The 15,102-nt window shown below is 49.8% G+C and overlaps 3 protein-coding genes across 5 annotated transcripts; 2 read left to right on the top strand and 1 right to left on the bottom strand.

The window, feature by feature from the left end:
* On the bottom strand, positions 1-4,073 carry TTC31 (tetratricopeptide repeat domain 31). The gene is given in 6 exon segments (XM_065928849.1): positions 1-95; positions 179-231; positions 538-666; positions 668-852; positions 3,808-3,894; positions 4,026-4,073. Coding segments are annotated over 6 exon segments (597 nt in total).
* CCDC142 (coiled-coil domain containing 142) lies at positions 3,748-11,220 on the top strand. Of its 3 annotated transcripts, none has more exons than XM_065929608.1 (9): positions 3,748-5,375; positions 5,674-5,760; positions 5,839-5,988; positions 6,124-6,254; positions 6,324-6,437; positions 9,288-9,372; positions 9,594-9,771; positions 9,895-10,094; positions 10,226-11,220. In XM_065929608.1, the coding sequence occupies exons 1-9, from the start codon at positions 4,331-4,333 to the stop codon at positions 10,480-10,482; spliced, it is 2,247 nt and encodes a 748-aa protein (XP_065785680.1). In that variant the 5' UTR covers positions 3,748-4,330; the 3' UTR covers positions 10,483-11,220. The 3 variants fall into 3 exon arrangements, with proteins under 3 accessions (XP_065785680.1, XP_065785679.1, XP_065785681.1); XM_065929607.1 differs by having other exon boundaries at positions 9,288-9,402; XM_065929609.1 differs by having other exon boundaries at positions 9,288-9,402; positions 9,902-10,094; positions 10,226-10,482.
* Positions 11,221-11,405: 185 nt separating this feature from the next.
* On the top strand, positions 11,406-12,772 carry MRPL53 (mitochondrial ribosomal protein L53). Its single transcript, XM_065929610.1, has 3 exons — positions 11,406-11,653; positions 11,753-11,865; positions 11,954-12,772. The coding sequence occupies exons 1-3, from the start codon at positions 11,562-11,564 to the stop codon at positions 12,085-12,087; spliced, it is 339 nt and encodes a 112-aa protein (XP_065785682.1). The 5' UTR covers positions 11,406-11,561; the 3' UTR covers positions 12,088-12,772.
* The last annotated feature ends 2,330 nt before the right edge of the window (positions 12,773-15,102 follow it).

Genomic DNA, 15,102 nt, shown 5'->3' with positions numbered 1-15,102 from the left:
CTACTCGTGGTCCTGGGGGGTGAGCGTCAAGACTCAGGTGAACAGGACCATGGCCTTGCAGTAGAAACCATTTTGAGCAAAGCTGGTACCCAATTCTGGGGAGAAGGGAGAGTGGGAAGGTTCAGATGGGGTTATCCTAGGGAGGGATGGGTGAGGAAGGAGAGAGAAAGAATCTCACTTGCCAGCTCCTGGCTCTGTTGTAAGGCAGCTGCCAGCAGTCCTGGAGATAACCTAGGGATGGGAAGCAAAGTCAAGGCCTCAGCCTCCCCAAATCCTTCTCCTTTGTTCAAACACTTTGCATCATGCAACTCACGGAGTCCATGACAGGTCTGCAAGATCGTATCAGCCCTACTTTCCTGTAGAGGAAACGAGCCTGGTTCAGGCTGACAGTGATGGATCTTGATCCCCGGTCCCTTAACCTTGGGGCCAGAGACCTCCTCCTACTAGTCACTGCCCTCAGCCCTTAGTAGGTCACTGCTCTTCCCAAAGCCCTCTGGCACCCCTTCCCCTGGTTCTAGCTGAGGCTCTTCTGCCCACTGCCTCACCTCTGCCTTATGACTCTGCCTAGGGCTCTCTTCTTTTGGAGTGCTTCCTTCCTCCTGGTTCATCTTTTCTTGGAGACCCAGGCTTCTGCCCTGGGGCTCCTGACTTAGTCCCTTTTCTCTGTGGGCAATCTCCAACCTTGCAGAAAGCCAGAGACACAAAGGTACTATTAACAGATAGATCCAGTGAGTCTTGTGAGCAGAAAGGAAAGTGAAGGAAGGGCAGGGATGACGTATGTCCTGGAGTAGTGGGAGGAGAGAGCGGGCAGGGACCGTGAAGGGAAGGAAGGAGGCTCTCTCTTCTTCCTTGCTACACGGTCCCCGAGCTGGGTGCCCAGAGCTGGATGGGGGGCTCCCATCAACATCTGTAATGAGAGAATTTGACAGGCCCACCTCTCCCTGCTCAGCTGGCTGTCATGGTGTCATCACGTCCCTTCACTAATTCTCCTGCTTTCCCAAGGGCTGACGGTGGCATTCAGTCCAGGCTGCTTCACCATCCTGTCCCTACTCAGCCAAAATGACGCCCCTGAGATAGAGCCCTCTTACTTGCTCTTCCAACTGTGTCCCTTGTCATACCCTTGAATATGAACATCCCCATATAATCCACCCTGGGGCTAGCTCAATGCCTAAATGAGTGCCACAGTTCCTAGCTGGCCTCTCCCCTGCACTTTATCTGTTTCTCCCCCAAACCAAGTTCTCAGCAATTATACCCTGTCTCAAAATTTTCCAGTAATCCCCCAATGCCAGGGCCACAGGCAGGACTGAGTCTAGCCTGGGACTTGGACCCTTCCAAAAAGCTCCCCGGCTAAGCTTTCCAGTCTTCCCTTACAATCTTCCCTTACTTAGCTGCTGCCCTCCCTCTGCCACCAGGCTCCTTCCAGCCTTGGGGTCTTCCCCCAGCTGTCCTTGAATCCTTTCTGGCTCTGAACTTCTTTTTCACCACACTTTGCCTTACCTTCAAGATGAAGTTCAAGTTCAAATCCCATTTCTGCCTAAAGCCTTTCCAGACTCTTTCATCTGCAGTTGTGTGTGTGTGTGTGTGTGTGTTAAGTCGCTCAGTTGTGTCTGACTCTGTGTGACCCCATGGACTGTAGCCCACCAAGCTCCTCTGTCTGTGGAATTCTATAGGCAAGAATACTGGAGTGGGTTGCCATTTCCTCCTCCAGGGGATCTTCCCAACCCAAGGTTCGAACCTGAATCTCCCACACTGCAGGCAGATTCTTTACCGTCTGAGCCACCAGGGAAGCCCCTCCAGTTACCTCTGCCCTCACTCAAAAAAGCGGCACTAATATAGCCTGTGTTATATAATTTAAAACCTTATTATTCATTGGTTTTTACTGCTCTTAACTAGCCAGGAGCACAGAGCTGGAAGAACACTGCTGGGAGCAGAGCCACTTGCACCTTAGTTCTGCCTCTGACACTGCCTGGCTGTTTGATTTTGGACAAGTCATTTAACCTCTCTGGACCTCAGCTTACTCATTTGCAAAATAAGGCAAGTCCCTTCAAGGCTTGGCCTGGACATTCTGTGGTTCTAATGAGGATTGTTTCCTTAGTAAGTGTAAGCCATCTTTAAAACCAGACAGAAAAAGGCCTGCCTTGTCCTTCTATTTCTCCCCCCAGTCTATGCTACTCTCTTAATTCACCACCTGGCCACTCATGATCTGGCCATGCAATCTCTTCATGAAATCATCTCCTACCCTTTCATCCTCTTCCAACTGCAGCAGTCTTCTCTGAAGTTTCTACAATGCGCCAAGTGTGCTCCCATTTCAGAGCTTTGGTATGTGTTATTTCCTCTGCCTGGAATGCTCTTTCCCCAGTGAATGACTCAGTCCTTCACCCTCTTCAGATCCCTATTTAAATCTTCCAAGGGAGGACTTCTCTGACCACTCCATTTAAAAAGTGAAACCTCTCAATTCTCCTCAATGCTCCCTAACTTCCTTCTTGCTTTATCTTTCTTTACACCTCTCATATTTGACATATTATATTGTTTATTTGTTGACGGGCTGCCCCCACTAGACACTTCTGATTCACTGAATAGAGGGATTTTTGTCTGTTTGGCTTACTGCTTTCTTCTCAGTGCCTAGAGCAGTGTGCAGCAAACAGCTGGTGCTCAATAAGTGTATGCTGAAGGAGCAAAGGTGGGTGAGGCTGCTACTGTAATTGAGATTCAGCCAGGAGCTGGGCCTGAAAAACCCAGTGTGATCTGTGTGATCTGGTGAGTTTGGACTCTGTCTTGTTAGTGATGCAAGTGGATCTGATCTAGGGATCTAAGGAGTGAAATACTCAAATGAAAGAGCATAGGGGAAAGAGATGAATCTAGGCGTGAAATGTTTAGTCAGCAGGTCATTACAACTGTTCAAGTCAGAAAGAATGAATTCTTGAACCCGTGGCTGCAGAAGCAGGACTGGAAATAATGGGTTTGACCCAAAAGACACTTCAGAAATAGACTGACGACACAAATGAAGGAAAGGAAGGAATATGGAGAATGGTTCTCAGATTTCTGAATAAAGCAGCTGGAAGGAAGTTTGTGTCGTTAATCAAGATTAGAGGAAATGCAATGAATCTGCAAAGATGATGAATTAACTTCTGGACTTGTTGCTTTTTGAGATAACCGGGAAGCAGTTGGAAGTATGGCTTCTCGGTGCTCCCAAATCTGATCCTGTCCCTCCCCTCAGTAATCCTACCACCTACTTCGGGACATCCAAACCCATGTGCCACTCTTTCAAGCCACTTGCGGTCCTCTTTCTCGCCTCTTCTCTCAAACCCCTAAGGCATCGCTTCAGTTAAGTTCTCCTTAAGGTTTCTTTGCTTTAGTGTCTTTGTTCCTTCCGTTCATAATATCTTTCCCCAAGCAGCTCCTTGTTGTTTAGTCACTAAGTAATGTCTGACTCCCGCGTGACCCCATGGACTGTAACCCACCAGCTTCCTCTGTCCGTGGGATTTCTCAGATAAGAATACTGGAGCGGATTGCCATTTCCTTCTCTGGGGGATCTTCCCCATCCAGGGATTGAACCCACGTCTCCTGCGTTGGCAGGTGGGTTCTTTATCACTGAGCCATACCCAATCCTCAACCCTCCTCTGCCCAATCCTGCCCACTTCAAGCATTTATCACCGCCGAGTTGTCCCTGGCTCCCCACCCTCCCTCCACTTGCATCGCGCTGCTTGACAGTAAGCCCCAGAGTCACTCCTCTCCAAAGACCCGGGAGAGCGCCACAGGACGGCCAGGGGATTCCCATGGAGTCCTTTTTACCTCGGCGGCGCCTCAGTCCTCAGGACCGAATACCCTGCAGTGTTTGGAGACAGCAGCGACCCCCAGCGGGCAGCCAGGCCGCAGAGGAAAGCCTACAGGAAACTAAAGCGGCAGCGCGTCGGCAGGCCTCGGGGTAGACAAGTCGGAGCCTCTGCCCGCCTCGCGAAGCACAAAATCCCACTGAAAACAGATCCAAGTGGAGCCCTCCTGGACCCCCTCTGGTCTGGTCTCACCTGTTTGCCTAACTTGATTAGCCCCACAGTCTTCGGAATCGGCGCCATCCCCGTCAACAGTGACGCGAGAATGAAAGACAGTAGGGTATTCGATAACGGCCAAGGGCGAAGTGAGACGGCGTGCGCAGCCATCTTTGTCGAGGGCGGAAGCATGCGCTTACGGAGCGCCAGAGAGTCCATCCCGGCCCCGGCGCACCCTGGCAAGAGTTGAAGGCTCCGGGGATAGGGCGGAGCCGCCGCTGTGGCGGGCGTTGGGCAGTGCGGGGTGGTGGGAATCGTTAGGCTGGTTCCGGACACGGTGTCCCATGGCCCAAGCGTCTCGCTCTGGTGGCCTGCTGCCTCCGCTGGCTGCCGTGCCGCCGTTCCGGGCGCAGCCCCGGGGCGCCGAGGAGGAGCAGTGGCAGAGAAAGCGGGCAGGCGCTCTCCGCGGGGACGTTCGTGGCTGGCCGGGGCTGCCGGGTCCTCGGCCTGACGGAGCTCCGAAAGAGCGGCCGAGGGGGGCGGCGCCGGCGGACGCAGGAGAGCGCAGTGAGGCTGGCGCTGTAGACTGGGGGCGGGAGCTGGCACCTGGCGGCCTGATTCCTCCGGCGCTCCGGCGTCTCAGGGCTGTGTTGCTGCGGCTGCAGCGCGAGCGGGAGCAGCTCCTCCAAGCGCGGAATTGCGCCCTCCACCTACAGGCGGCCGTGCGCCTCCTGAGGATCCTGAGTCCCGGCGCTCCATCTCCCAGCCACCGCCCCTTGCTTCAGCTGTGCCGCGACCTGCTACAGCACCTTTCCGGAGGGGCGGTCCTGCGAAGCAGCCTTCTGGAGACGCCCCACCCGCTACTCCTGGCACGCCCCGTCGGACTAGCAGCCCAGCGCTTGGATGCTACTGTCGAGATGCAGCTTCGGGCTCTGGGCCGGGCGCCCGCCACCCCAGCCCTGTCGTCCCAACTCGCCAACCTGCTGCTGACACTTACGGCGTACCACCAGCTGCAGGGGAAAGCCTTGAGCCAAGTCCCAGTATCAGCGCGCCCATATCCCCCCGGCCGTGTGCTCCGCCTCCTGACGGGGGAGCGGGGTTGCCAGGTGGCATGTTGGCTGGATGAGGCGCTCAGGGGATCTGGCTTGAGGGACCAGCTCCTCAGACGGTGCCAAGAGGAGCGGGAGCTGTTGCCTGGGCTACTGGGCCTGTTGGGTGGCGTCGCGGGTTCAGCCAGAGGTGAACTGGGGCTTGGAGGGGCCGGAGCCTTACGGAGCCAGTACTGGACCCTGCTGTGGGCAGCCTGTGCTCAGAGCCTGGACTTAGGTCTAGGACCCTGGAGGGACCCCAGGGCAGCGGCACAGCAGCTGAGTCAGGCACTGGGTCAGGGTGAGTGATGGGCCTGGGTGGGTGTTTGGGAAGGCTGGAGTCTTTTACTTCCGTATTCACCTCACTCACCTGCCACCAGACTACAAAAGCAGGCCCTTTAGAACGAACATCCCCCACCCCACCCAACCCCTGGGGGTTCAGGTTATAAGCTTCTTAGCTTTCAAGGCAAGGTCTTGCTTTCCATGCCAGCCTTGAGTCTTGGGGGAAACTTCCCCTCTTCCCCCATCATTGAGTGGGGGCAGTGGCTGTGGAAAAGAGAGACCTTGTTTTCAGGCTCCAGAGTCATTTCTCCCACTAGCATCACTGCCTCAGGAGTGTGAGAAGGAGCTGGCTTCTTTGTGTCGCAACCTACTTCATCAGTCTCTTATTTGGAGCTGGGATCAAGGTGAGGAGGAAGGGGTAATGGCAGTGAGACAAGCCCCAGATTGCCCCTTCCATATCAAACCATACCTCTCATCTTCAGGCTTCTGCCAGGTCTTGGGATCTGCTAGTGGAAATCAGAGCAGCCTTCCCTCATCCTCTTGTACCACCCAACTTTTACAACAGCTCTTCCCTCCTCTCTTGGATGCCCTTCGGGAGCCCAAATCAGGACTGCTTCTCTGTGGGCAGCCAGGTGAGACAAGGTGCTGGGGATGGGGGACAGCAAAACACTGAGGATACCCCCTTTATTCCTCATTCTGTTCTGAAACCTGCCTCTTCCCAAAGGTGCTCCATATCCCTTCAGATACTCTGTCCCTCCTCTCCCCAGGTCCTGCACCCCTTGCCCTGGGGCTCTGTACCCTGCAGACTACCTTGCTCTGGTTTTGGAGCACAACTCGGCAGCACCTGGCAGCGTGGGCCCCAGGTTCCTTCCTGCTCCTGATCCAGAAGGAATTACCTGTGAGTAGCTAGGGAACAGGAGGGGAGCATCCTGCGTTGGGCTCAGAGCTCACTCTGTTTCTGTCAAAGCCTCTACTGCAGGAGGCAGAAGCTTTGTCTCGCCTGGCCTCAGAGGAAAGCTTGGATCTGGATGTGGAGCAGCAGCTGGGCCTGGAGATCCGGAAGCTAACTGTGCAGATCCAGGTAAGGAGAGGCAACAGCTCGGGGGTTGGTGAGGTGGTTGTGATGGTGGGAGAACAACTCAAGTGCCTTGGAATTGCCACTGAATGTATCTTTTCTTGTGTGAACTACCACTAAATCCACTTTTTGTCCTCTCACTATGGAAAATTTTTTAAAAATACAGAAGTAGAGAGAAGAGCATAATGGACCTCCATATTCCTACCACTGAGGCTTTAATAACAATCAATCCATGGTTATTTTTTTCATTTGTATATCTAAACCCCCAACTCTCATGTCAGGCTCTCCTGTTGTGACTTTAACAGCCACTGATGATCACTGTCTATATCCATTATTTCATTAGAGGGTGCAAGGTGGTGACATTCTAATTCTGTCATCCTTTCTTCATTATAAATCAGATTACTCTTATGAAATGAAACTTTAAAATTTTTAATTTACTTGTTTGGCTGAGTCTTAGTTGTAGCATGTGCAATCCTCATTGAAGTATGTGAGATCGTTCATTGTGCATGGGTGCCAGAGTGTGGGGGCTCAGGTGCCCTCTGCTTGTGGGATCTAAGTTCCCTGACCAGGAACTGAACCGGGGTCCCTTGGATTGGAAAGTGGATTCAACCACTGGACCACCTGGGAAGTCCCAAGTGAAACTTGCCCCCAAAATTAATTGGTTACTTTGAGGTATATTTTGTAGAGAATAAGCAAGATAAATGATTGACTTTATTTACTTGTTTTCAATAGAATGTTTCTTTTTTTTTTGTAAAAGTACAACCTGTATTTTTATTAAAACTGAAATAAAATATTCTAGAAGGCTTGTGATGAAAAAATAGCACTTTAGTTGCCTCCACCTTGACTTCTAATTCCTGTTCTACAGTGGTGATTTTCATTCATTCTTGGCTGTTTCTTCTAATACTTTATTATTTTCCTCTAAATTTATGAATCAAACTCCTATACTTCTATTTAAATTGTTCTCCACCTTACACTCTATCTGTTCCTATTGTGGATGATGTCTCTGCTTTTTGTCTTCTCTTCCTGCCCAGATGTCTCCTCTTTGCCCTGAACAGAGGCATGGTTGTGGAGTTTAGTCCCTGTCCCTCTGCTCCTTCTCTCTGCACCAAGGCGCTGTGAACCCTCACAGTTTAGCCCTAACCCACCATCTGCATCTACCTGTTGGGCATTTCTACATCAGTTTACTCCATGTCCTCTTTCAATTCAACATGTCCCAGAACAGGCTCTTCAAGAGTAGGGTTGGACAGTGATGACTGTGGGAGCTCTGGGGAGGGAAGGCTTTGGTGGGCATTTGGTAACAGAAGCTCCATACAGGGCCTATGGCTCAAGCTGGTGGATGGGTAGCCTCAGAGGAGCAGCAGGGGTTATTGGAGGTGGGTAGTTCATAGTTCCTTGGGGGAGTAGTGGGGAGATGGCCTGACCAAAGCAAAAGCTCCCTTTGTGTGTGTGTGCATGTACATGGGCACATAACTTGCCCTAGCATGCACATGTCAAGGGTAGGGGCGGAGGATTGTGGAGGAGTAGGTTGTCATCAAGATGTGGAGGGCAGTGAACACCAGCCCACAGGTTTTAGACTTTATCTCATAAGTGATAGGGAGCCATTGTAAGCTGTAAGTGATAAGAGTTTGATCCAGCGATAGCAGTCAGGATAAAAAGGAAGCAGGGAGACATAGTGTAAGAAAGGTCCAGCTCTTGGTAGTTGCAGTGAGAAGAGAGCAAACGGGGCCGGGACGGTGTGCTCACCATGTGACCCGCTGGGTCACATGCGCCACTGCTGGGTCTGTTCTGGGCTTTCAACTACATATAGCACTGGGACAAAAAAGAATGATCAGATGTGAATTTTCTCCTCAGCTGGACTGTAACGTCTCAGAAAAAACTGTCTCATAGTGTGACCGTGTATTTCCTGAGTGCTGAGTACAGAATTTCCTAACAAATGTCAGCTGACAAAAGGGTAACATCTTTATCATATATAAGGAAGAAAGGGGTTCTGGTGTTTGGACTAAGAGAAGAGTTTGGATTTAGATAGGCTGTTGTCAGGATATGTATCAGGAGCCACAGGGGCCCTCCCCCACCAAGTCTGCCCACCCCCGCCCAACCCAGTCCCACCCTCTCTTCAGGCATACAGTCACTTTTTCTTTAGACCTGCCACTACACACCCCAATTCTTGGGGTTCTTCTCCAAGATGGGCTGTAGATACCTCTCCCTTTTTGCTGTCTTCTTCCCCATCCAAAAACAAAACCTATCAAACCAGGGAAACCAAACCAGCACAGGGCCTTTTTCTTGCTTTATGGGTTATAATGCTTTGGAGAAATAGAAGTGGCTATAAAGAATATTCAGCGTGAGGACATTTCAAAGGTTCCTGAATCTCAGAAACTTACATTCATTGCTCCTGATCTACAAGCAGTTCTTGCCTTCCTTTTATAGATGACAGAAGATTGTACAATTTGCTTTTCTCTTTTCAGCTGCTGCCTGTCTGCAGATCATGCAGACCCCTCTCTGTAGCATTCGCTTTTGAACATTGGTGGTAGTGAGGGTGTCTCCATCTTTTTTTCCTATTAATGTTACTATGTAATAAAATTAACATGGAGGATATCCATTTTCTAAACCAAGCTGAGGAGAGCAGGGTAATCTTAGGGCAATTGTCCATAATCTTTTCTCAGTCCAGGCCTTTGGAAAGCTCAGTAAAAGTTATAGCATCTCTCCTCAGAAAATGCCCAAGCCCATACAATTATGCATACAATTCTCTTCTGGGGCTTTATGGATGCCAGGTTAAACACCTCGGATTTAGAAGAGCATATGACTTGACAAACCCCTCACAGATAAGCAAGCCCTTTTACTTTTTCCTTATCCCCACAGCTCTTGCCTGAAGAGTCACTAAGTCTCTTTTTTCAAGAATGTCATAAACAAGCCACACAGGACTTCGAATTCCACATGCCACGGGGTCGGTACTGGCGGCATCGTCTATGTCCTGGTAACTCCTCATCTCGGCATTCCCTAAGGCTTCCCGGGGTAACAGTGTCCAAGCCCCTCCACATCCTTGAGGGGCTCCACCTCTGTGTCTCCAACCTTGTCCTTACCTTCTTTGCCACCCTGAATGCTCCATTAGGGGCTGAGGGGGTCTCCCTAACCTCTAACCCTGTCCCTTCTCTTCTCTCACTCCAGAGCTTCCCAGCATTCCTAGTGAGTATGCTGGGTTAGTGGTCCGCAGGGTACTGGAGCCTGTGTTGCAAGGACTGCATGGACTGCCACCCCAAGCCCAGGCCCCTGCCCTGAGCCAGGCGCTGACCGCCATCCTGGGTGCCTGGCTTGACCACATCCTCTCTCATGGAATCCGGTTCAGGTGAGAAGAAAAGAAGGAAGTGGCCGGGCGATGAACAGAACTGAAAAAGGGAGGGGAATGGTGGGGAAGAGCAGTTTGGAAAGGTAGGAGGGTCAGGTGGTCACACTGTACCTTGGCCTTAAGCCTGCAGGGGGCGCTGCAGCTCAGACAAGACTTTGGAGTGGTCAGGGATTTGCTGGAGGAGGAGCGGTGGGGCCTGTCCCCAGAACTTCGCCAGACTCTGTTCATGCTCAGCATCTTCCAGCGGCTGGATGGGGCCCTGCTGTGTCTGTTGCAGCAGCCCCTACCCAAGACTCAAGTCCGTAGGGGGCTTCCCCGTTGCTGTAAGTCACTCTCCCTCCCCAACTCCAGGCTCTCTTCGCCCCTAGCTCATTATCCATAACCCATCCCCATCCTCAATCTGGCTTTAGTGTCCCTTTTGCTAGCCACCTGCCTTCCACTCCTGCCTTACCAGGTACATGTAATGAGGTTCAGACCATGGAATTGCCCAGCAGCAGCCTCAACAGCCTGGAGAGCTTGGAGCCCCCTCTTCAGCCTGGAGTATTTCCAACCCAGACAGCTCAGCTGCTAAGCACATTGTGGGGAGGAGGACCTAGCCCTGAGGCTTACCTGGTAGGAAACCAGGAGGCCTGGCTTGCCCTGAGGCAGCACCAGCATCCTCGCTGGCACTTATCTTTTCTTTCCTGCCTGGGGACCAGTTCTGAATCCTAAGGACCCTCATCAGAATCCAGTCAGAGCTCCCCGTCTCTGTCTGAAAAAGCCCAGACATTTAGAAATGCAAATTTAAAAGCTTAATTGGGAGCTTGGAAGAAAGCATATCTGAGAACCACAAGCTACACAGAGCCTGGACTTGAAAAGCTAAACCAAGATCACCACTCCAATTGCCTGGAATCCAGAGTAAAGGGCATGACCACAGCTTGAAACCTGAAGGTCAGCATCCTTGGGAGGCTCGGGCACAGTACTCCATCAGTAAACACATCTCAAGGCTAGACGCTAGCAGCTAAATCCTGGGAGTAAGACTTCAGGGTTGGATCCCAGGAGAAAAGGGAAAAGCAAAAGAAAGCAGGGAGCCTAGATGTCACTTCCTCTTAAATCCCAGGAGCCAGGCTAAACACAAGACAGGTTGGGACACCACTACAAAGCAATTCCTCGGGAACCACAGAGGTGGAAATTCTACACTTAAATCAGTCCCCACGGCATATGTTACAGCACCCTGTATGCCCCTCCTCATTACTGTTTTTAGTCATTTAAGAATAGTGGGCTGTAGAACTTTCACGTGTAAGCTTTAGCTATTCCAGAGTCCACACATTTAATCTGAAATTACCTGAGTGGGGATTACCCTCTGGTAGGTTTATAATCCCTGCGGTGGTAGTGCCCTCCCCTTGGAAGGGACCAGAATTTAAGACGGTGTTAACCTAGATCTAGCACAGCAGGGTGCAGATAGGGAGACGCTGCAGAAGGCGTGTCATCCGAGTCAGGAGCAAACGGCTTTCGCATTATTCATTGCCTTCACTATGGTACAAGAGGGCTATTGATTTCAGGTAGTGTTTATTGAGCGCGTACTTTGGGCCCTCCATACCCTGTGCCGAAACCGTCTCTCTCCTTCCTGGCGTTCCTCCTCTTCTCGGTTGGGGAGCCCAGGGCGGCGCTTGGGGGACCAGCACCGCCAACCCAGGCGGAGAATCCGCACCGAGCGGAGGTCCGTGACTGCGGAAGTGCGCCGCGGCTCACAGACTCTCGCACTAGATACACTTCCGCCAGCCAAGAGTCCTTCCGGGGCGGGTGTCACCATGGCGGCGGCCTTGGCTCGGCTGGGACTCCGCTCGGTCAAGGAGGTTCGGGTTCAGTTCTGCCCCTTCGAGAAGAACGTGGAATCGACGAGGTACGAGGGGCAGCGGTGCGGATGCGGAGGGGCACGCCTCCCTCCCACTGGGGGACCTAGTCCCTTCTGCCCGGCGCTCACGCCGTTTTCTCACCGCAGGACCTTTCTCCAGGCGGTGAGCAGCGAGAAAGTTCGCTGCACGAACCTCAACTGCTCAGTGATTGCTGACGTGAGGCACGATGGCTCCGAGCCCTGCGTGGACGTGCTGTTCGGTGGGTCTTGTTGGGAGTCGGGCGGGAGTCGCGAGCCCTCGGCCCTGGCCCCGCAGTCCTGGTGCCTGACTCGTGTTTTTCCCTCCAGGAGACGGCCATCGGTTGATTATGCGCGGCGCTCACCTGACCGCCCGGGAAATGCTCACTGCTTTCGCGTCCCACATCCAGGCCAGGGGCGTGGCGGCGAGCGGGGACAAGCAGAGCGCCAGTACCGGGCGCTGACAGCACAGAAGAGACCAATCCGGTTTTAACCTAAGACTGCTAGGGACACTTATTTAAGAAGAACTTAATTACTGAAATCACTATCTGGAGGGCCACAGAAGGCCAAAAAAAGAAAAGAGGCCTGTGACTACAAACCTAACCAGTGTTTCTGGGACGAGAAAAGATGGGAGGGGTGCGGACAAATTTGAATTTATTTCAGTTTCTTACCATCACTCACTGCTTAGCCCTTTTGAATTTGGCTTCTCCTTCCACTATTCAAGGTACTTCTTACTCTTACTAGAAATGCTGTTTTCTCAGTCCTCATCTTTCCATTTCAGTACCATTTGCCGTTCTTAATTCACTCCTTGTGGAACTTCTCTTCCTGTCGGTCCCTGTCTTCTCTTAACCATAAAAGTGTACTACTCTCCTTTCTCTTATTTTTGGGGCATCCTGTCTTCTGTCATGACTTGAACTATCCTCTTGGGTTAAATCCTACATTTCTGTTTGGCTCTAATCTTAATTTCTGTGCTATATAGTCAGGGTACCTACTACCAGTTTTCTCCAAATTCCAGCAACACTCTTTGTCCAAAATAAAACTGATAATCTTGTATACTGTCTATAATGATCCTTGAACAACAGCAGGTTTGAACTGCAGGGGTGCTCCTATGTGCCTGTGTTTAAAATAAATAACTACATTACTACGTGATCTGTGGTTGTTTGAATCTGCAGTTGTGAAATCATTGATGCTGACTGTAAAGTTATCCCCCTCGTCTCAACGCTGAAGGAATGGAGCCCCTAACTCCCTTCCCCACCCCAATTGTTTTAGAGTCAACTGTACTTGCCTCCTCTTCTGACTTCCTTATTCCTTTAAAAGGCACTTCGTCTGCTCAGCCTCCTGAGCTGGAAACCACAGCTTTATTTCTGGTTCTGCCCACTCCCTTTCCCTGCATATTCAGTCAGTAAGTTCAGAATATTTTGTCTTAAACAAAATCTCCTGAAATGTTCTCTCCGTTACCATTCATGCTCCTGTATTATTGCTGTATTCTCTCACCTGGTCTCCTTTTCTCCTAACCATTTTCGTTCCTTAATTTTATCTTTCCAAAGCATTGGTTTTATGTCTTACTACTACTTGTTTCTGGAAAAGGAAATGGCAACCCACTCCAGTATTCTTGCTTGGAGAATTCCATGGACAGAAGAGCCTGTTGGGCTACAGTCCATGGGGTTACAAAGAGTTGGACACGACTGAGTGACTGACTAACTTTCATTACTTGTTTCAGAGAACAGTGCCTAAACTTGTTTTTAATACTAGGTTATGGCTGTGGATCATGAAGTCAATTTAGCGGGTTAAATCAACCTTTAGAAAAACAGTAAAATAGAATAAAAGTGTCAGAGTGCATGGCACATGGACTGGGAAGTATTCTTTAAGAAACCTAAGTTTTAAGTATATAGTCATGAATATAGTTATATAAAGTGTGTATTTACTTGGTTGTACTTGGTTGCAGTATAGAATTATTTCTTACCATAGGTTGTAAGAAAAAAATGCTTGATAGCCACTGGTTTAAAGTTATAGTGAATAACTATAATAATAATAGTGAATAACTTCAGAATGTTCAGCCATGCAATCAAGAATCTCTGGACACTGGCTGCTATGTACTTTGCCAGATATATCCTACTACCACATTACTATGGTACTTCTCTGCTTAAAACTGTGATATCTTCAAAGGACTGGTTTTCTCCCCTCTCCCTTTAAAGAAAAACTATCAGGAGCAATCAAGTGTAGTAAAAACCAGAATGTCTGGGATTGAAATCCTAAGCTTTTCCCTTAAGTAGCTATGTAACTTTGGACACATTACTTAGTGCCTATTTCCTTGTTTGTGAAATGGGGATAATAGTACTACCTCATAGAACTGTTGAGAGGATTAAGTGAATTGATATCTGGGACTTCCCTAACAGTCCAGTGATTAAGACTCTGTGCTTCCACCACAGAGGGCACTGGTTCAATCCCTGGTCTGGGAACTAAGATCCCCACATGCAAATAAGTAAATAGATGTCTGTAAACTGCCTGGAAGATTGGGTGAGCATAACGTAAACATCTAAGAGGCCTTACGCTACAAGCCTCTATATAGTGATGAAAGGATACCGACTGCCTAGATTTGCATTCTCCACGCCTATGGTTAACCTCTTATCTTTGACCTGATGAACGACTGATCTGTACAAATACAGAAGGCTCAGACATTGCTTTAAGCCTGGACTGACTGCTGGCACTGTGCTTCTAGATTGTGAATTTGAGGTTGGGACCCTTTTCTCTGTGTCACCAACACTCTGCTTAGTGCCTGATACGCAGTGTGCAATAAACATGTGTTGAATTTACAAATATTTAGCATTAACCTTCTGACTTGACCTGATTATTATTACTGAGATTCAAGGATGAATAGTGAAGTTCAGGTGTGTACCAAGTGCTAAAATACAGACATGGACCAGGTGCAGTGGTAGCAAGAAAGGACCACCCATTCGATTTGGTCAGAAGGTGATTGTTTAATGAGTGAAAAGTCTGCCACTAGAGGGCAGGGCCAGAGGTCAGATTACAGTGAAATAAGTGAGCATGCAGCATAAAGTGTTAATTTTGTATAATTAAAGTTAGGATGGTAGGTGTGATAATAGCTAGAAAAACATAAATGTGGATTAGGGTTTTTTTAGAGGATGATAGAAATTTGTACTTTATGAAAACACCTTTTATGCTGAGCTATTGATGAGAAGTAACTATGAATCCAAGTGGCATTTCTGAACCATCATCAAATGTAACCTTGGGACTTATTCAGTGGCCAGTGGTTGACTCCTTGCTCCTGAGGCAGGGGGCCTGGGTTCGATCCCTGGCCAAAGAACTAGATACTACATGCAGCAACTAAGAGTTTGCATGCTGCAAGTAAGACCTGGTACAACCAAATAATTTTTTTTCCCCTAAAACCCTCTTAACAAGAAAAAAAGAGTAGGGCTTCCCTCATGGTCCAGTGGTTAAGAATCCACCTTGGAATGCAG

Source organism: Muntiacus reevesi, chromosome 3, assembly GCF_963930625.1.
Source record: "Muntiacus reevesi chromosome 3, mMunRee1.1, whole genome shotgun sequence".
In the NCBI taxonomy this organism is placed as follows: Eukaryota; Metazoa; Chordata; class Mammalia; order Artiodactyla; family Cervidae; genus Muntiacus; species Muntiacus reevesi.
The sequence above is the reverse complement of the archived record's forward strand: the minus strand, read 5'-3'. Positions and strand labels throughout refer to the sequence as shown.

Excerpts from the sequence above, each read along its gene's own strand:
- CCDC142 (XM_065929607.1), top strand. The coding sequence starts at position 4,331 with ATGGCCCAAGCGTCTCGCTCTGGTGGCCTGCTGCCTCCGCTGGCTGCC. Across the intron at positions 6,438-9,287 it reads AGCTAACTGTGCAGATCCAG|CTCTTGCCTGAAGAGTCACT; the intron begins GTAAGGAGAGGC and ends TTATCCCCACAG. Across the intron at positions 9,772-9,894 it reads TCTCATGGAATCCGGTTCAG|CCTGCAGGGGGCGCTGCAGC; the intron begins GTGAGAAGAAAA and ends CTTGGCCTTAAG.
- MRPL53 (XM_065929610.1), top strand. The coding sequence starts at position 11,562 with ATGGCGGCGGCCTTGGCTCGGCTGGGACTCCGCTCGGTCAAGGAGGTT. Across the intron at positions 11,654-11,752 it reads AAGAACGTGGAATCGACGAG|GACCTTTCTCCAGGCGGTGA; the intron begins GTACGAGGGGCA and ends TTCTCACCGCAG. Across the intron at positions 11,866-11,953 it reads CTGCGTGGACGTGCTGTTCG|GAGACGGCCATCGGTTGATT; the intron begins GTGGGTCTTGTT and ends TTTTCCCTCCAG.